Source organism: Corvus hawaiiensis, chromosome 9 (assembly GCF_020740725.1).
Source record: "Corvus hawaiiensis isolate bCorHaw1 chromosome 9, bCorHaw1.pri.cur, whole genome shotgun sequence".
In the NCBI taxonomy this organism is placed as follows: domain Eukaryota; kingdom Metazoa; phylum Chordata; class Aves; order Passeriformes; family Corvidae; genus Corvus; species Corvus hawaiiensis.
In genome coordinates, this window is record NC_063221.1 from 8620590 (window position 1) to 8640084 (window position 19495).

Consider the following 19495-nt stretch of genomic DNA (forward strand, 5'->3'; position numbering starts at 1 on the left):
CCACAGTATTTATGCTACTCCCAGCTAAATTCTGGATGAAAGGAACGCTGGATGGTTTTTTTTTGACCACTGGGGGATGCACAGGAAGAGAAACATGAGAAGTCTCAGTGTTTGTCTGCTTCCTACCTGTTTCCTGTGCTCAGTCACTGAGAAATGTGTGTCTTGCCTGTGCAGTCACTTCCCTCTGCTGAACCATAGTTCCTTGAAAACATGTGGATGTGCTCCTGTGGTCTTCTCCTCACCCTGTGGGTCCATCTCTAATCTCTGTTGCCATTGAAGGGAGCAGTGGCTCTGCAGGCCCTTCTTGCCTGCCTTCCTCCTCACTCAGCTCTTCCTCCTCATCTTTGTCGAGTCTCCCCTTAATTCCTGCTAGGTTTGGCTGTGGCCTTCGTTGCTGGCCATTCTCCACCCTCTGGTTTCTGAACCCTGGGCAGGGCCCAGATCAAGAGGGGCTTTCCAAACATGTGTAGTGTTGTCTCCAGCTGTTTCTGGGACACGGTGTGCCTTTTGTTCAGCTTGGTTTAGCTGTTGCTGTGTGCCCTGGTGCCCGACCTCTCCGGTGTGCCTGTGGAAGGGCCTGCGAGCTCCCAGCGGCAGGAAGCGTGTGTGAGTGTGCGTGTGAGCGTGAGGGCACGTCCTTGCTGGTGCTTTACCAATAACCACGTGTCACGGCTTGTAACCTGCGGCAGGGCCACTGCTTTGGCGGTGCCGGGATGTGCAAGCTATGGCACATGGCTCCACGGGGGGGACGCCTGGAGGCCGTGCGTGCAGAGCGCCTCAGGTACTAGTAAGTAACACCCAGTTCTCCGTGTTGTTGTGGCACAGATCCATTTCCTTGCAGTAGGAGGCCGTTTGTCTGTGATGACTGCCATGCCATTCAAGCATGTTTCTCTGTGGAGCGTGAGCGAGGGAGGCAGAGCCCTTCTCCCCCAGACGTGCCATAGGTTGCGTGCTCCTCCCTCCCGTGCAGGCTCTTAGTGCTGGCAGGGGGCCTTGAGAGGAGCGTGGGACTGGCGCTTGCATCCTGTCCGTCCCTGCTGCATGCTGGAATGCAACGTATGGAGTGAGTATGGTGCCTGGGGTGCAGGCAAGCTGCTAACAACTCTCTTCTCTTTGCCTTTAGCCCTGACGAAGAGTCTTCACAGAAGTTCATTCCCTTTGTCGGGGTGAGTGTTACCATGGTTGTGCTGTCTCAAGCAAGCTCGAATATGTTCACAGGTGTTAACCTAAACTTAACAGGTTTCTGGAGTAGAGCAGAAGCCATTGGGTGCTCCAAGGCAGATTATCAGCGTGAGAATCTGATGGTTGGATGCAGCTGCCTGATATGTAAGCAAACCTCTAAGACACTTCAGCAAACTACAGGGTTTATTTTACTCCTCGGACAGGAATGTGATGTGTCCTTGGAAACCTGATCACAGGGATGCTGTGCCCAGCGTTGCCCTGGTTGATTGTTTTGGCCAAATTTGCTATTCCAGTGTCAGTCCTCAGCATGCTTGTCACTAATGGTCTCCCATCCTCTTAGTATCCCATCTATTCCTGGGAAGTAGAGAGTACATCCCAGCAGGGACATGATTTATACTGCTGTTATGTATTTGGGACAGTAGTCCCTAGTTTTTCCTCCTGTCCTTAAGTGTTCCTATCTGAGGTGCCAAGTGCCAAGTATCTGGTCAGGGCTGTGTTTGTTCCTCTGTCAGTGTATTTTGTGCACTGTGCTCTTTGCCTTTTCTAGCTTCCCTCCCCTTATTTGATCATGCTCTTCAATTTGTTAAGTTTTGGGTGTAAAGTCATTGGCCACAAGAAATGCCTTGGCTGCTCTTCGGCTCTTGGATGTCTTCTTCCCAGTTTGTGCTGCTGTCTTGTAGCTTCTCTCTGGCATGCTGGCCTTGCTGTGCCTGCTCTGTGTGAAGCTGACATGTGCGCGTCCCCTTTGTGTCCGAGGGTGCGTCAGAGCTAATCTGAAATCCCAAGGCATTTAAAGAGCTTAGTCTCTCTTGCCCTCAGGCTGACCCTGCTTTCACTCTGGTGTCTCCTCACAGTGAGAGTCTCTCTCTGCAGTATTCCTGAGATGACAATCTACTTTTGTTTGTTGAAGAAGAGATGCCTTCTGCAAAAGTGGACAGACACATCTACCCAATTTGTTCCCTGCTGATGAGCTTTGCTGGGAGCTTGTATGAACTCCAATTTCTAGTGATGAACTATTCTTAGAAAACAGCTATTTCACCTTTCCCAGTAATGTGAAAAGCCCAGAGGACTTGGAACATCCCAGACTGTTGTTGGGCTCTGCAAGCTTTTCTTCAGGACTGATTTAGTCTCTTATTATGTGCAAGCAAATGGGGCTCAGAATGTTTATCCAGTTGCTCTAAAATGATTGTTGTCCTCACATTAGTACTGCTTTTCCATCTGGATTTGATTACCTGAAAGTGGTGGAAGAGTGAACTGTTGCAGTGAACGGCTTTGTTGTGTATATAATGTTGCCAACCCCCCCCCAAAAATCTTGCCTTGAAAGCACAGACTGACTTCCTAAGTCATCTGGTGATGAGGATCAAGTCAGTGCTGCTTGCTCTTGATTCTGAAGCATTCCTGACACAGTAATTCCCCATTAAACACATCTGAAGAGACTGAAAAGCCAGTTGCAGGTGTCTCACAAATTCTGAGGCTGGACATGAACACTGAGGCTGTTTCCCTCAGGTGCAGCCTGCTCAGAGCTGTTGGACAAGGGAGAGAGCCAGCAACTTCTGGGTTTGCAGCTCCTGATGTTGGCTGCACTCTTGGCTTTTGGGGTGCAAAACCTGATGTCCTGCAGCTGGATTGTGCAGTCTTTGACCCAGAAATGAGCAGAGCAGTGCTGTGCTGCTCAGCTGGGCTCAAAGTGGTGGGAGTGGAGCCTCACAGGGAGCCAGACGGCTGCAAAAGCCAGGGTCAAGCTGCGTTGGGCTGACAGCCAGTTGCCAGGAGAGTTAACAGGATGTGCCTCTTTCTGGAGGGAAAGGGGGCTGGCTGCTGCAACTTCCCTGGATGGAGGCATGTTGGAACTGCAGTGTTCTCATGCACCTCCCTGAGTGGAGGGAAGGGAAAGTGTTTAAACTTGTGTTCTTCCCATGTGTCTGAACTTCAGCATCTTCAGTCAGCCAACAAGGAGGAAAAGGCCAGAAGAGATTTCCTGTCTGGCTTGCAGATCAAGGTGGCTGCAGGCAGTTTTCTGTGTTGCTTGTCCCTTCCTTAACTCTGCTCCTCTTGTTCACAGCCAGTGACAGTCTGTGAAACATCGTCTTGGCATTTAACACATACAGCACAAATGGCTGCTGCACTCCAGAGCCTGATTTGTTGCCCTTTGGATGGAGACTGGCCAAACTGAGCTACAGCCTCCTTCTCCCAAGCCCCTCAGGAAGCCTGTGCACACACTGCTGAATTTGTGATGGCTTTTCCAAGCCTGCATCCACCATGAGAATCCACCAGAGAGCCTGACAACTCTCCAAGATCTACTGCTGAGCATACCTCTCCAAACTCTGCAAAGCGTTTTGCTTCTAATAATTAATTTTTTTTTTTTTTTTGGGATCCCATATTACAGAAATGTGCTCCCTAGAGATGTGGTCCAGACATGGTCGTGTCTGAACTTAATGACCTTCTATTTTCAAACTACACAGTCTGTGTGACATCATTTCTCATTCTAAAGCAGGTTTTATTGACCTGAGCTCCCTTTGCAGCTCTTTCCCATTTGTCAGCATTTGTATAGGGCAGACATTAGCCCTGGTTTCTTAAGGACCTTCAAAAGGGTCTCTTCTCTGCAGTGTTAAGAGTAATGATCCCTGTGTATCATACCAGATTATCACTACAGAAGGTCTCTGCTTTTGTATCACCAAGGACCAGTTTATCTTTCGAGGCATAGTGTGTTCTCAGGAGTTTGTTTGCAGCATGTTCTGTTCCACAAATTATTGCCAGTGACATTTACCATTAATCTTAATGTGCTAGCTGGTGGTTGGCCACACACATTTGTACCCTTATTACAGTGTCATTTGGATCGTTCTGACCTGTCCATGTGGTGGTTTGTCTGCCTCCAGAGGCTTTGCTAGGGGCTTTATCTTCTTTGTTGGACACTTCCCTTGTTTAGAGAATAGAAAACTCTGATCAGAAACTGTGCTTTGTTGCTTCTATGGTTTCCTAACAAACCCCAAGTATGCCGCACCCTGGCAGTGGCTGCTCTTGAGCAATGGAAGCAGTGTGTCTGTAATTAGCAGGTGTATCAAAGCAGTGCTGAAGGGATATTTATGACCCTTTTTCCTCCCACAGGTGCCACAGGCCCTGTAGTTGCCATAGCTTGGAGCTGATGGGCTGTTCAGAGCTGGGCAGGTCTGTAACAGCACTGTAGGGTCTGTCCTTTGTGCTGTCAGTGCTGCCCTTTGAGTAGGTCAGGGAAGGGCTGTGAGCTGGCACTGCATGGCTGGACATTGCCAGGACCTGCCTGGCTCTTAGAAGACTCCTTAACTACTCTGACTGCAGGGACAGTGTCATGGAGCCTTCAGAGATGAACTTAATTCTGGGGTTTGGGCTCCTGAAGTTCAGGGGGCTCTTGTTTGACAGAGCTCTTCTGTTTTGCTCCCTTTAGGTGGTGAAGGTTGGAATAGTGGAACAATCTTCTGCAACATCAGGTAAGGAACATCTTGTGTGTGCTTTCTGTGTCATACAGCCGGTGGGAGCCTGACTTCACAGGCTGAACAGACTTGTCCATTGCTGATGCCTTGGAGCTCTGTGAGGTGGAATTGGATTTTATTAGCTCCCAGTGGCTTGTCTGCAGAAAGAGAGCCCTCTCTTGGGAGAGGCCCTTTTTCTTGTTACTTTACATGGTGCTTCAGGCCAGGTGAAATTCCCACACCTTCATCTAAGGAAGCTCTACTCTCACATTTGTGCAAACACCATTTTTCTAATGTGTATTGTCAGTAGGGTGGATTCACTGTTACAGTAGTTGAAGGTTCCTGCTTCAAGCTGAGCAGCCAGTTCATCAGAAGTTCATGCCTGTCTCCCTACACTGGGCTCAGTTGCTGAGTAAAATTGATCTCAGTGCCTGGGAGCTTTAGGGTGGGCAAAGTTTTAGACCCATTTTTTTTTTAGTGGGGGAGTGCAAGGCTGATATACAGGATACTGTCTGCTTACATATGCAGACGTGGGGTAGTGCTATTTTGTCAACGTGAACTTATTTTTTCCTCCTTCCATATGCACAGGAATATTGTTTTCCTTGTGTTGGGACTGTTTCTTGTATTGTTTCACTGTCATACCCAGATTCTTGTGGCCTGGGTCACACATAGGTTTGTGCATGGAGGCAGCCCTTCTGTGGGTCACTCCTTGCTGCCACACTGCTCCCACCATCCTGAAGGGCCAACGTGAAGGGGATGAAACCTTGATTTTGGAGGGTGGAGGCAGATTGAATGGGGAGATCCCTGTGATCAGCCCACAGGTACTGGATTCCAAGAGTGGTGCTGCCCTGCAGTGGTTGCACGGGGAGATTCCCTGTAGGAGATCAATGGGCTGGGCTGTGGCTGTGCAGGAGGCTCAAAATCAGCTGGGAGCAAACCCCTAGAGAGCAGATGCCAAATGAGGAATCCAGAGGAGTGTGAATGTCTGTGCCTGCCTCTTACCCAGACACATAAAGCCCTTCAGAAGCATGGAGACAGTCAGAACTGATGGGCCAGCTGACCTCTGGATTGAACCTGAGCAAAACCTGTGCAGGAGGAGTAGGGACAAGGAGATTGAGCTTCATCCCAGTGTTCTGTGCCGTGAGACAAACCCAGACAAACAGTATGACTTCCTTTCTTTAAGGTGACTCTGATGACGCGGCTCCCTCAAGCTCCGTTGTCCTTTCTTCCACCCCGCCTTCTGTGTCTCCTGCTGTGAAAGAAGCCTCCCCCACGCCCCCTTCCTCACCGTCTGTTACAGGCAGCTTCTCGTCCCCAAGGTAAACCATGTTTTGTCTCCTTACAGCTCCCTTGGCTGGCTTATCTGGCATACACATGGCAGAGAACTCCTCCAGAGAAAAACCCATAGTTCTCTCTTCATCCCTAGCAAACATTTGGAGTTGTCACCTTCCCCCTTCACCTCTTTTGCCTCTGGAGTGACTGTGTCCTTGCTAAGGCCGACAAGGAGCTGGGGAGGGCAGGGGGGATTGGATTTTACACTTAGTAGGAAGGCTGCATGTCTCAAGGGCAGGATTCTATTGGGACTATATGTATTCAAAAAAATTACTGACTTAATACACGTGGGTGCCAGACTAATCCCTCATGATTCTTATGTTTTTAATGGCCAAATGAGTCAGAGTGACTTTTGAAGGAGCTGGTGACTTTCTCTGTGAGGGTAATGCTGGCAGTTGTAAGGTGGCATGGTGGAACTGCAGTTCCCATTCACATGTGTGCCTGAAAGCACATCTGAACAGCAAGGAGACTGCACCTAGAGGTAATATTAAGCCCTGGTTTAGCTGAAATTTTTAGGGTTGAAGGGAGGAAACCCTTAGAAAGCTGCCAGTAAGACTTGCCCTGGCCAGGCCTCTTCATTTTGTTGCTGCACAAAACGTTGGTGTAGCTGTCTAACACTTTGTGTGCAGTTTTGGTACTCAGAAGCATTTGGCGAAGTTCCCCTTGATTTCGTCAGCTTCCCGTAACTTTTAAGGGAACGTAGCAGCACTCTGATGAGAAGGGGCGACCAGAAGCATTTGGATTCTGGAGTTTAGGAGTGGAGAGGAAAGAGATAAGCCACTCAAGTTTTGCAAAGTCAGGGGGTTTTGTGTTTGTTGAGGGTGGCAGAGCACTGGAACAAGTGCCCAGGGAGGATGTGGAGTCTCCCTCTCTGGAGACATTCCAAACCCACCTGGATGCGTTCCTGTGTCACCTGCTCCGGGTGACCCTGCCTTGGCAGGGCGGTTGGACTGGATCATCTCCAGAGGTCTCTTCCAATCCTAACAATTCTGGGATTCTCTGAAGTCTGTGTCACAAGACCTGGGCACACACAGTGACACTGCAAGAGGTCAGTTAAAAGGGAGAACGGAAGGGAGGGACCATGTCTTCCTCTGCTGCTTCTGTGGCAGCAGCATCAGCAGATCAAAGAGGGGTCAGACAAATTCATGGACAGCAGATCCATTAATGGATATTAAAGGATGCTTCAGGGATGTCCCCTCTAGCATCCCTAATCCTGTGATTGTCAGGCTGGGAAGTCCAAGGGCATGCTCTGAGGCTGGGCTTATGTACTCTCCTTAAGTAGCATCCCCTACTGTTCCTGTTGGAGACAGAATGGGGACCTTTTGTGCCCACTCCACAGTGCCCTGCAGGGACCTTTAACCTCTGACTTCTTAAACTGGCTTAAGAGTTCCCTTTTACCAAGAGGAAGTGGAGATGTGAAAGTCCCAGTTTAGGTGCCCAGCACTGGGAGATGTTAGTGACTTGTTAGTGACTAGATGTTCGTGTTCACCTGTGCCAGGGGCCCGGCTCCCCAGGCCCCTCCTGTTGTGTCCCTGTGGTTTGATGGCAGGAGAGCCCTGTGTGCCCCAGGCTGTTGCAGCAGCAGCTGGCTGGCAGTGCAGAGAGCTGGAGGCTGTGCAGCCACAGATGTCACACACATTCTTGTGTGTGAGCTTTGTGTATGGGCTTTCCAAAGGTGGAAGTGGTTCGGGAACTGGTGCCCCCAAGAGTGTAGGGTATTAAAAGTTGAGAGCCATCGATGTGATAAATCTGAAGCTGACACCCCAGCTCTAGGAATCTGGTACTTTTTGGTTTCATATTGTGTGGTAAAATCATCAAGAAATGAGGAAGTGTAGGTTCAACATTGTTCCATCTCCCCTGATCTGTAAGTGACAGCACAGGGGGTGGAGGGTGACACAAACTGAATGATTAAGCCACGTGTTTAACTGGAATGGAACAGAAAATCTTGCCTGGCCCTAGTGAACATTAGGATGCATTGTCTTTATGACTGAGTTGAGAAATGTGATGCAAAGGAGCCTTAAAACTCAAAGCAGCATCTCCAAAGCATCATCCTTAAAGAATCTCACTTCTGAATATTGCCCTGAGAACCAAAAACCTGGTTTTGGTCATCAAAGATGAACTCTGCTTTGCAGTCTGACTTTTAGCTGAATAAATGGCAAAGAAAATGAAAGGATTTGCTGAGAGGACTGTAATGATGGGACGTCCTTGCTTTACCTTGAGTTTCTTACTAGACAGGTGGTGCAGAGGGATGCATATTTCATTCAGGATCACAGATTTATCTTCCTTAACAACTGCCGTTTCTCAAATTGGGGACACAGACTGGTAGATAAATTTAGGTTTTTGTCTGGTACTTGTGTATTATTCAACACTGATGTCACTGTGTAGGAAGAAGTATAGGCTGTCACTTGTAGGTCTGCTGAATGATGAACCCCTGCTCCCCTCAGGGTTAGCAGTGAGAGGCAGGGGCAGGAAGGGGCTGGAATTTCCCAAGCTGCTCATCTTACCTTTTCTGGCTCAAGAAAGGCTGGCAGCATGTTTTGGTGATGCACGGCTGCTACCACATGATGCACAGGAGTTTTCAACAACAGATCATATCCTGAAATCTGCTGTTGTTTAGCAAACATCATAGGGCTGGCAGAACATTCTTCCAACAGTGGAATTCCCCAGCAAGTGGCAAGGCTTGGGGGGAGGCAATTGCCTTATGCCAACTCTGTTACAGGGAGCTGGGGTGAGCAGAGGTCCTCTTTGACCGGGTGGAGCATCTGAGCTGGAAGGGAAGCAGCTGGTGGCAGGAAGAGCTCATGAACACAGGAGATGGAAGCAAGTCAGGGAGCTTGGGAACTGAGTGCCTGATGTTCAAGGACCTGCCAAGTCTTTGTTCACCTCAGTTGAGAGTTGGTTTTGGCAGGGCTGTGCCTGGACAGAGTCACTCATCAGTGCTCAGGAGGCAGCAGCAAGGTGCTTATGGCCTCTTTTCCCCACTCAAAGATGAAGTAATCTGGACCACCTCAGGAGCTGCCTTTGCTGCTGTGTCACGGAACTCAGCACCATCTAAGGGAAGTGCTTGTGTGCTCCCTTTCCCACTGCTTGCCTCATGACTGTGCTGCAGGTCAGCTTGTCTTGGCTCACTGAGGTTCTGTGCTGCCAAGCTGATGCCACTGTGCAAGGGGACTCAGGCTGCATCTCTAAGGGGCGACTTCTTGGGCTTCTGTAATTGCTGAGTCTCACTATGAAATGTCACTTCCTGATTTCCCAAAGAGCCAGCTGTTTATCCTCTGACTAGGAATAGCAGCCACTCTGACAAAACTCTGCTGAGAGGTGTGCAGAAATTACCTCCTTCTCTTGTTTTCCAGCCAGGGCCTCGGTGCTGAGTTGATGGGCCTGCAGGTGGATTACTGGATTGCAGCTCCACCTGTGGACAGAAAGAGAGACCCGGAGAAGAAGGACCCTTCCACTACCAAAAACACACTGAAATGCACTTTCCGGTCCCTCCAGGTCAGCAGGCTGCCTGCCAGTGGTGAGATTGCCACCACACCAACCATGTCTATGACTGTCGTGACAAAAGAAAAGAACAAAAAAGGTAAGGTGTCCTTCTGTCCCTGTCCTGCTGCGCCAGAGCTTCCTGACTTGTCAGTGCTGGATTATAGCCCCTTGGTCCTATTTTTATCCCCAAAATTCTAATCAGTTGATGAGAAGTGACTGCATAAAGTGATAGGGTTTGAAAGGGTGGTTCCTCTCTGTGAGGTAGAAAGGGGATGTGTTCATCCTGATGGCTGAACAGCTACGATGGTATAGCACAAAGGAACAAAGGTGGGGACAGAGCAAGCACATGCAGAAGGCCATGCTCTGGACAGCTTCCCTGTGCTCCTTGGGAGCCTGCTGGTGCTGTTTTGAGATCTTGGATTAGATAAGAGGCAGTTTGTGCCCCAACCACCAGTGAGGGTAAATGGGCCCCTCCTTTCTAGCAGTGTGCTGGAAACTGGGGATAGCTGTACTTTCTGGGATGATATCCCCATCCTATGCGCCTTTAGCTCAAAAGATCCACAGAGAATAATAAAAGGCATGTAAGGGGAAAAAAAATATCCCAGCAAGTATCACAGATCCCTGTGAGATGAGAAAACAGGAGTACCCCCTTAATTGGAGTCTAGGACCTCCTGCTCTCCTCCTGCACCCATCCCCACACTAGAGCCAGTGGGGTGATGCAGAACCTGGAGCAAAGTCCTGGGAAGAGCAGCTGAGGGTGTTTAGCCCAGAGAAAAGGAGGCTCAGGGTGACCTTATCACTCTCTACCACTGCCTGAAAGGAGGTTTTAGCAAGGTGGGAGTCAGTCTCTTCTCCCAGGTAATGAGGGACAGGACATGAGGAAGTAGCCTCAAGGTTTGCCAGGGGAGATTTAGATCAGCTATTAGGAAAAATTTCTTCACAAGAAGTGTTGTGAAGCCCTAAAACAGGCTGCCAGGGCAGTAGTGAAGCCACCATCACTACATGCTTGGAGGTAGATGTGGCAGTTGGGGACATGGTTTAGTGGTGCAGTTGGCAGTGTTAGATTAGCAGTTCGATTCGATGACCCTGGAGATCTTTTCCAACCTCAGCAATTCCATGATTTTATAATTCTTATGCTTTTGTACAGAATGCTGCACAGGTCAAAAGCAAGTAGAAGTTAAATACTCTCCTGCTCTTAAACTCGTGGCTTTATCTTCTCTAAACAAACTAAAAAAAAATGACATTTTAAACATTGTCAGTGATTTTATATTTGCTTCTGGCCTTGGTAATGTGAAACATTTTAGAAATTGAGAACAGCTCTGAAGCAAAGTATTTTCAAGGAAGCAGCAAGGCAGTTCTGCACTTACATATTAGCTGCCAGTAGTTGTCCTTCACAGCATCCTCTGCCTGTCGGCCTGAGAGTCACTCCTGGTGGACTCTCAGAGAAGGCTGACAGAGCCTCCTGGACTGCAGGACACGGGTGCATAACCCTGCAGCCAAGTCACTCCCAGGCCAGCACAGCTGTGGCCCTGCTGGTACTGGAGCTGCCACCCCTGGTGACACCCTCTGTAAGTGTCGTGTCATTGGGAGAAGCAGTCCTGAGACACTCCAAATGTTCTTCCCTGGGGGTGGCCCAGCCTGCAGCGGGGATGTTCAACACCACCAGCTTTTGTGGAACCAGCTTGTACATCTTTGCTCATGCATTTGGACAGTTCTTGGGGTACTGGACCCTTTTTTAATTCTCCTTATGCCTTCCCTATCCACTGGCTGCCCCCATTTTGTAGTCCCTCCTGCTCTCCAGGTGTCTGTGCAGCCCAGGCTGTGTTGGGCCACAGTCAGTGCTGCAGACCTGGCGCTGCAGATACAGATGTTTTTCCTGCATGGTGTCCCAACCGAGCAGGAGTTACCTGAAGGTGCCCTTTGGGGTCAGGATTATGAGCTGGGAATGCTTCACATAGAGACACTTAGGGCTAAGATGCTCATGTGCATCAGTGATGGTGCTCAGCACTGACAGACTCTTGCCAAAAAGGGGGGATCTTAGAAGTAAGAGCTTTCTGGCATGAATGTTTAAATGCAAAAACTCAAAACAAGTGTCAGTGTGTGGCATAGATTCACTGTGTGCTGGTTTGATTTTCTTCCAGTGATGTTTTTGCCCAAGAAAACAAAGGACAAGGAAGTTGAGTCAAAGAGCCAGTGTATTGAAGGAATCAGCAGGTTGATTTGCACAGCAAAACATCAGCAGAACATGCTGCGTGGTAAGTGCAGTGCTTGCATCCCTTTGGGTGCTGGGGCAAGGCTCACATGCTGTGATTGTCCTCCAGGCAAAGGTCTGACCTGGTGTCCTGCCCTGTGCCCTGGAGCCAGCATGATGGGGATATTCCTGGGGAATGGGCTTTGGTGTGTCCAGCATGGGGGAATGCTTTAATAGGCCTGGGGTATAGGAAAATCTTTAGCTAGCTCTGACTCAGTGCTCTGGATGAGGACAAGGGTTGGACAGGGCTCCATTCCCCTCTCTGTCATTTTCTGTTTCTCTTGCACAGCTGGTGCAAGTGGTGATTGGTGGTGGGTGGTGACATTGTGGCTGTTCTCTGGGCAGGACACTGGCACATGCTCATGCCACAGCAGGAGCCATATATGCATCTTGTAGGCAGACCTGAAGCATCTGTCAGTGGAGCTTGTAGCCTATTCAGTTAATAATCCCCAGCAGAGGGATCTTGCTTGGGTCATCTCCTTAATCCTGGCCCGGTCCCTGTGAGACTGGCAAGCATGAGGGGTGCTCACAGAACATGTGTCACCTCTTTAGGAGACATGGATGTCCTGGTTAGAGTGCCAGCGAGGAGAGACTGATGTCCATCTCTGTAAGAGTGCGTTTGCCCAAAACCAAAAATGAAGTGTGCTTAGGAAACCTGAGAAGTCGGATCAGGTGAAGCTGAAATCAGCAGTGTGGGGAGCTCTGGTGTCATCAGTGAGCGATGCTGGAACAGCAATCTGAGTTGTTCTCCATAAAGCTGGTGTGCTCCCAAGCCTTTTTCCCCGGTGTGTGCGGCTGGGTGGGGCAGAGCAGCTGAGTGTGGCCAGGCCTCCCTCTGCAGGGAGACTTCTGGCAAAGCTGCCTCAGGTTGGCTGCTCTCCCTCGGTGTTTTCTAACTCTCCTCTCTTTTTACCCTCCCCTGCAGTCCTGATCGATGGGGTGGAGTGGAACGACGTCAAGTTCTTTCAGCTGGCAGCACAGTGGTCCTCTCATGTCAAGCACTTTCCCATCTGCATATTTGGACACTCCAAATCTAACTTCTAGCTGTGCTCGGTGCAGGGACCTTCTGCCTGTCCCGGGGACTGCACACCAGGAGCCAGGAACTGCGTGCCAACTCTGACTCGCGTCGCTCTGCCCTCTCCTGCAGAATTAATTACAGATGTGCTTGGATTACTTTTGAATTACTTTTTTCTATTAATTCTTAAGTTTACTACAAAGGAAGGAAACCCCTTTAAACAAAGGCAAAAAAAACCCAACAAAAAACAAACCAGTCTTAAATATAGATGTGCTGACAACATGAAGTCGTGGGGGAGTTGGCAGGAGCAGGCAACCTGCCCAAGAACACCTACCACTTACAAGCAGATAGCTGAGTAACTGCACTGCTTATTAACCTGAGACCTCATTGGTGTGAGTGGGCTGGGGGAGCCGTGGATCAGCTCGAGCGGATTTTGCAGAAGATTGTGTGCATTACAGTGCGTTTGGCCCCCTCCCTCTGTATTTCTAGGAAAAAAGGATGGCCAGTCTTTCTTCCTGCTGCCAAAGGATGAGAGATCAGTGAGTCTGGAGGGAGTTCAACTGTCCGGTTTGGAAAACAAGCCACTTGCAGAGTTAGGAAGATCTGGAGAGGAGATCCCCCTCGGAGCACGGAGCCTGCCACAGGGACAGGCAGGTGTTCATGCTGAAGGGATGCCTGAGGAGGGCTGGGCAGGAACAGGAATTAGGGAAACACTAAGTGTAAGGAAACTCCCGTGTCCTGGGTCTTTGACAATGACCAAACCGAGCCAGTCTCTGTGTTCCCCAGCTGGCTGTGCTGCTGAGGGGCACCACGTCAGTGGGGTCGCTGCTATTTACATACTCACACTGATTATTTACCTGTCAATAAAACCTCGTCCAGCCTTGGAAGGGAAAGGATTTTTTTTAACAGCTGCAGATTTTTTTAATGCTTTCTAAAAAAAAAGATAAAAATAAAAACAAAAAATAACAGGAAAAAAATTAATTTGCCAAAAAGAAAACACAAACCCAGGAAGATGAGCCGTTGTCTGTGGAGTGAAGCATTACTGTAGGGGCTGGACTGGGAGCCAGCCAGGCTCTCTGCATGTCCAGCTGCCTTCCTGCCCATCTGTCACACTGTACACCTGAGGTGGCATGGGCTGCTCTGTCAGGTGGTGGGTGGGACATGGGGAGCAGAGTGTTGTTGCCATGTGGAAGAACAGACATCTCTGGCATTTCAGAGTAAGGGACTGAAATTTCTGATGGGCCCTTTCGGGTCCCCCCCTTATGGGCAGCCAGGCTCTATGAGCATTTCCAGAAGGGACTTTCTGAGGGCAGTGATGCTTTTGAACTTTATTTTCTTTTTTTTTACCTGATCCCTTACCCTTGGGTTTTTAAAGGCTTGGGGAACCCGCTTTGCACTGCATGGCAGGTCCCACTCTGCATAGGGACCACCCGGGTTCTGTTGGGCAGGTAGTGGTGGTGTGCTCTGCTAGCAGAGAGGTTCTGAGGTGGATCTAGTGCCTGTTGCAGCTCGGGCTGCTTCACCAACTGATGTCATGAAACCCTTTCCTAGCACAAGGGCAGCTTGCTTGGCCAGGGACTGGGTATTCCCTTCAAACCATGCGGGGGAGGAGGACACTGTCCCAGGCCTGGTGGCATGCTGCTGGGCAGGACACACTGTCTAGCTGCAATACTCTGTTCCTTCCTGCCTGCCCTGTGCTGGCTCCTGGCTGTGGCAGAAGCTGGGCTGTAGTTGGGGTGTTGTCGTGTCCCTCCGTTGGTGTTTTTGGGTGACCTGAGCTGATGCTCTGGGACTGTATAGCGTTGCCTAGCAGCAGCAGCGTGGGAGAGGGTGTATAAGCACATTACATCTTTATCAAGGCTGTTGCATCAAAAAAAAAAAAAAGCTTTGTAAAGGAGATTAGTCAGTGTGTGATTTCTTCCTTGAGTCTCACGCTGGTGTGACAAGGGTGATTGGGCTGGGTTCCAGCACTGGGAACCAGTGCAGAACCATGTGCAGCCTGGGCAGCTCTTGGTGGTGCTGCTGCAGAGGTGGGGTGGACTGACCGACTGCAATAACTTTGTTTACTGGGGGGTCAGGGGAGAACCATCACTGTGCTCCTCTTTGTATTTCAACCTACTGTAAAGAATAAACCTGGTAGCTAGGACAGGGTTTCCAGAGTCCTGCCTATCAAATGTGTGTTGCCCTGCTGTACTCTGTGTGTGTGTGTGTATGTGTGAGAGAAACACTTCTGCTCGTTGCATTTCATGTTGGTTTGTGTTTTGTTCTAACTTTATACAAGCAAATTCATCAGGAAACTCTCAGTACACCTGAGGGCTTGATTTCTCCCCTGTGGAAAGCTGTTGTTGCTCTGAAATGCGTCTTCTGTGCAAGAAAACATCCCGGCTTCTCAGCCTTGTTATCCCAGAGGGAGTCCAGCAGTAGCAGGCTGGGCCTGCCTGTGGGCAGCTGTGTGCCCAGGGGGTGGCTGTGGTGTTTCAGGGCCCTGGAGGCAAGGGCTGGCATACAAATTTGGTGGCACAGCTCTGATCAGGTTGTTGTGCCTCTGTTGTTTCTCCTGTGGAGCCACTTTGTGCAGCTGTTTCTTTCCCTGTCTGGAGTAGAAACAGGTTTCTGTCTCTAAAAAAATGAGTGTCAAAGCACGTGGCTCAGACTGTTTTGGGAAGGGGCTTTAGACCTGGTGACATGAGTGAGTGACTGATCTCAGGCCTCCCACTTTCCCAACTGGGAAGGTGGGAGTGAGCTCTACGGACCTGAGGGATCCTCACTGTGGGACCAGGAAGAGCTTCTGGGGCAGCAGTGGGCCCATGCCTGCAGAGCTGTGCCAGCCTCTGGGGTGGGGTGATTGTGGCCACGTCAGTGAGTGCAGAAGGATGGTTTAGAGCAGAGACAGCACTGCTCTGTGTTCAGCTCTGGAGAATTTGGGCGGGGAAGGTACATCTCAAATGACGAAACTCAGCCGAAAGTCGGGCTTGCTTTGGAGCTGCGTGGTCTCACAGCAAAGGCAGGGGCTGGGGTGGGCAGCACCTGAGTGGATCTCCGGCCAGGAGGTGCTTTGAAGGTGGTGTCCCCTGGTGTGTCCCTTTCTCTGTGTCCCAGAGCTCACCCCAGCTCCCCACAGCCAGTCTCCTGCCCCTCTGGCTGTGGCTTCTCAGAGCAGCTGGTTTCTTTTCCAGCTGCTGTTGGGCAGGGCCCCCGCCTGGCTCGGAGGTGAGCTTTGGGGAGCCGGCTGGCTCTGTGCTGAGCCGCACGACGCTGACCTAGTTTAGCAGCTCTGGAGAGCAGATGAAAGATGGAAGGGTTTTGTGGCATCGTGTTGCACCTTGAGTGCTTCCTGGTCCTCTGGCTTGAGTTTCCTGGAGACAAAGGCTGGGCTTCAGCCCTGCCAGAGCTCAATCAGGGCTAGCTCTCCTGTGGCACTGCTGACGTTGGGGACACCTCGTGTGGCTGTTTTAGCTCAGTGCTGCGGTTCCCATCCAGTTCAATTGTCACCGTTTACATCACAGCGGTAACTGCAGAGTCCTCCTTAATTACACATGAGTTTGGGGACAACCATGGTCTCTTTGGCTATGTTTTACTGCTTTAATTAGAACACTAGATAAAGCTTGTGGCTTTATCCTGCAGAGAGGGCGGGGGTAGGTGGCTGGGAGGTTTCTGGGGCTGAGGAGGTGTGCCTGTTTGCTTTCCATCATCAAACTCAGCCAGGGACCACACTGCCCTGTGCTTAACCTGTGGTTGCAATAAAGGCCCAGTTGTGTTTCTTACCAGCAGCGTGTGCTGGCGGGAGCACTGGAGAGTCAGGGCAGAGGATGTTGCACCTGGAATCTCCAAGGCTGAGAGGAAAATCATGGCAAGAGGCAGCAGAACCAGTGGTCTTTTCCTGTTGCTTGGTGTGCTGAGGGATTGGGAAACTGGGATTAGGACAGTCCTGCCATGCAGCTGTAAAGGGCTTGTGGACCTGGAGCTTTCTTGAAGTTAGGTTGGATGCAGTGTCTCTGTCCCCTTCATCTGAGGGGGGGTCTTGATCTCGGCAGATATTTGAGTAGTGGCATTTTAGTGTGGCACTCCCTCTGGGCTTAACCTGGCAGGAGAAGGCCAGAAATGAGCAGCAGCATCTCTTGGAGGTTTCCTGGAGCCTCTTCAGTGGTGTTCTCATGGGAGATGTTCCTGGCAGGGCCGGCTCCTGCAGAAGGATCACTCTGGTGCTTTGGGACAGACTGGGGCAGAAGGGGACGTGCCAACTTGCAAAGCAGCAGGTCGCTGGTTTCCTTAAGGAAGAGCACTGTTCTGGGGTCACATCCAGTCAGCTGCTGGTTGGAGTCTTGGCTGGACAGTGGCCAGAGCATTGCCTGCCCGGCTGCGGACGTGCCCCAGCCGTGGGTAGGCGCCTGAATTCTGGGGCTGCGTGTCACCAGGCTTGTCCGGACTGCAGCGTGTGAGGGGATGTTACCACTTTGTAGATTCCCGAGTTGTCCATCTGTTTCATTGTTGTATTGTTTGGGTTCTAGGGTTGTTTTTTATGAAGACAGATTAAATGTAAATAGCCTTTTTTTTGGAACAAACTGCAACGTGCTCGACCTCGTCAACTATTTTATGGTACTAATGCAACACTAATAAAACTGGACATGAAAGCACACACCTGTTCCCTGAGTCGTCTCTCAGCAGGCGCTGCTCTGGCATGACTGGGGCAGTTGTCTCCAGCAGGAAACAGCAGCATGGCTTTCTGCTCTGGGGGTTCTCTTGTGTTATTTATCCAGCTGCCACTTCCAGGGCAGAGCTGGTAGATTGGTACGTCCTTCCCAGCATCCAGTCCTCCTGTAGTTTTTGCAGCCCTGCTGTTCTTTCGGCTGCATCCTTTCCCAGAAGGACCTGCTCACCTCCTGCAGCACTCCTGGATCTGACAGCCCTCTCCAGCACTCAGTCCTCACCTCTGCACAGCAAGAAGGGACAAGGCTGGTGCCTGTTTCTGATCTGGGGGCTGCGTTGGATGGACACGGTAGTGTTGGGGTACCAAGGGGGGCCTCTCGGGGGGAAGATTGAGGCTGTAGTAGCCTGAAGCTGTGTGTGCTCCTGGGAGGACCATGGTACAGCGACAGGGATGTGTGAGATTCCAAGCACCTGGGCTTGGTGCTGGGGAGTCAGAAGGTGGAGAGATGAAGGAAAGAGGAGAGCTAAGCAGTTGGTTTGAAGCAGGAAGGTGAAGAAGAAATGTTGAGAAATGGGCCCATGGCCATGGTCCCTAGGATACAGGATGCTGGAGGCAGAAATGGGAATGCTGTGCTGGATCAGCCTGCATCCTTGTGCTCTCCTGACCCAAGGGTGAGGGGTGGAGGGGTGGCAGCTGGTGGAGCAAAGATCCTCTGCATGGTTTGTCCAGGTGCAGATGCATTTATGGCCCAAGCCCTTTCTGGAAGAGGGGACACAAGACCCACACATGGTGGCACAGAGCAGGCACTGGATCATTCCAGGCAGGAGGAAGGGGGGGTAGCTCAGGAGAGGGCAAACTCAGTACCCCAGAGTGCAGAAACAGCACCAAAAGCCATGGAGAGGATCTGGCCGGTGGTGAAATGGGGGTGCACCATGGGAGAGCTGGGGGAGACAAACATGTGAAGGCTGTGTTTTGGCTGTGTATTGTCTGCACGGGTTCAGCTGTAAACTTGCACTGATGGCCTGGCTGTATGAAAGAGGCACATTCTGAGCATCGCCTTTTAGAGCCCATGGAGGAACTTGTCTCAGCACGTGAATGAGGGAGTGAGTGCAGGGGACTGGGGTGGTGGGGAGGCTCATGTGCTGGTGGGGGAAGCAGAGGACCAGCCCCACATCAGCAGGGAGTGCACCAAGCCAAGTGCCCTTGGCACACTGTCCTGTTGCCTGGAAGAGAGGAGAAAGAATGACTTGGGGCTGGGGTGTACCAGGTTGCATGCAATGGGCCCAGAGAGCTTCCCTCATCCACTGGGACAGACCAATTTCTGCCAGGCAACCTAGGAGTAGGCTCTCAAAGCACTGGCATCTTTCTTTTGCATGTCTGGGCCTTTCTCAGATCATGTGCACCCTCACTGCCATGGGAGAGGTGTCAAACGCAAGTGATGCCCTGCCAAGATGCACCAAAAGCCTTCTGGGAGGTCTGGGTTTGCATGGTGGGAGTCGGTGGCACCCATGGGAATGGGGTTTGGTGGTGGGAGATGGGGCATTGCAAGAGCTTGCTACTTCCCAGGCTGTGTCCGCCAGCTCCGGCTCACCTCCCTCCCACTGCACAACGCCCTGGCCCTGACCACAGCGGTTGCTTAACCTGGAAGAGGAACAGCAGGGAAGTTCCGACACGTTTTTGTTGCTATCGTTTAAAACACGGTTTAGCGTCTGGAAAAAGCAGTCATCGCTGTGTGACCGTCTGCTTCTTCATGTGCAACTACCAAGGGCGCTGGGATGGGATTTGTAAATATTTGTTCTGGATAATTTTTCTGTGTCCTACTGGATTATTTTCAGCTCGGCAGAACGGTTGCAGCAGCAGCCTGGGGAGAGCCAGCCCTCGTGTCCCGCGGTGTGCCCGGCGCCTGTGCCGGCACGCGCTTCCCTGGATGGCTCGGGAAGGAGGAAATATCACGGTGGTGCTCCCCGGTGCACTGACCTTTTTTGGCTGACCGATTTTCACCCCTAGAAGTGTTTTCCTCACACACACTGGAAACATAAAAGCGGAGCTCTGTGCCCTCCTGGGATCTGAGGACTCTTAGAGATTTGGTGTTACAGGGTTTTTTTCCTAACACACAAAGCAAATTGTAACAAGAGCCC

At 50.8% G+C, this 19495-nt stretch overlaps 1 protein-coding gene across 9 annotated transcripts in view; it reads left to right on the plus strand.

Moving 5' to 3' along the window:
* PACS2 (phosphofurin acidic cluster sorting protein 2) overlaps positions 1 to 17345 on the plus strand; it is a 78039-nt gene extending 60694 nt beyond the window's left edge. For all 9 annotated transcript variants that reach the window (XM_048312310.1, XM_048312314.1, XM_048312311.1 and 6 more), the window contains 6 exons: positions 1124 to 1166; positions 4604 to 4646; positions 5812 to 5947; positions 9314 to 9540; positions 11585 to 11698; positions 12620 to 17345. In XM_048312310.1, coding sequence (XP_048168267.1) covers positions 1124 to 1166; positions 4604 to 4646; positions 5812 to 5947; positions 9314 to 9540; positions 11585 to 11698; positions 12620 to 12738 — 682 coding nt within the window. In that variant the 3' untranslated portion in view covers positions 12739 to 17345. The remainder of the gene's footprint in view (positions 1 to 1123; positions 1167 to 4603; positions 4647 to 5811; positions 5948 to 9313; positions 9541 to 11584; positions 11699 to 12619) is intronic.
* The last annotated feature ends 2150 nt before the right edge of the window (positions 17346 to 19495 follow it).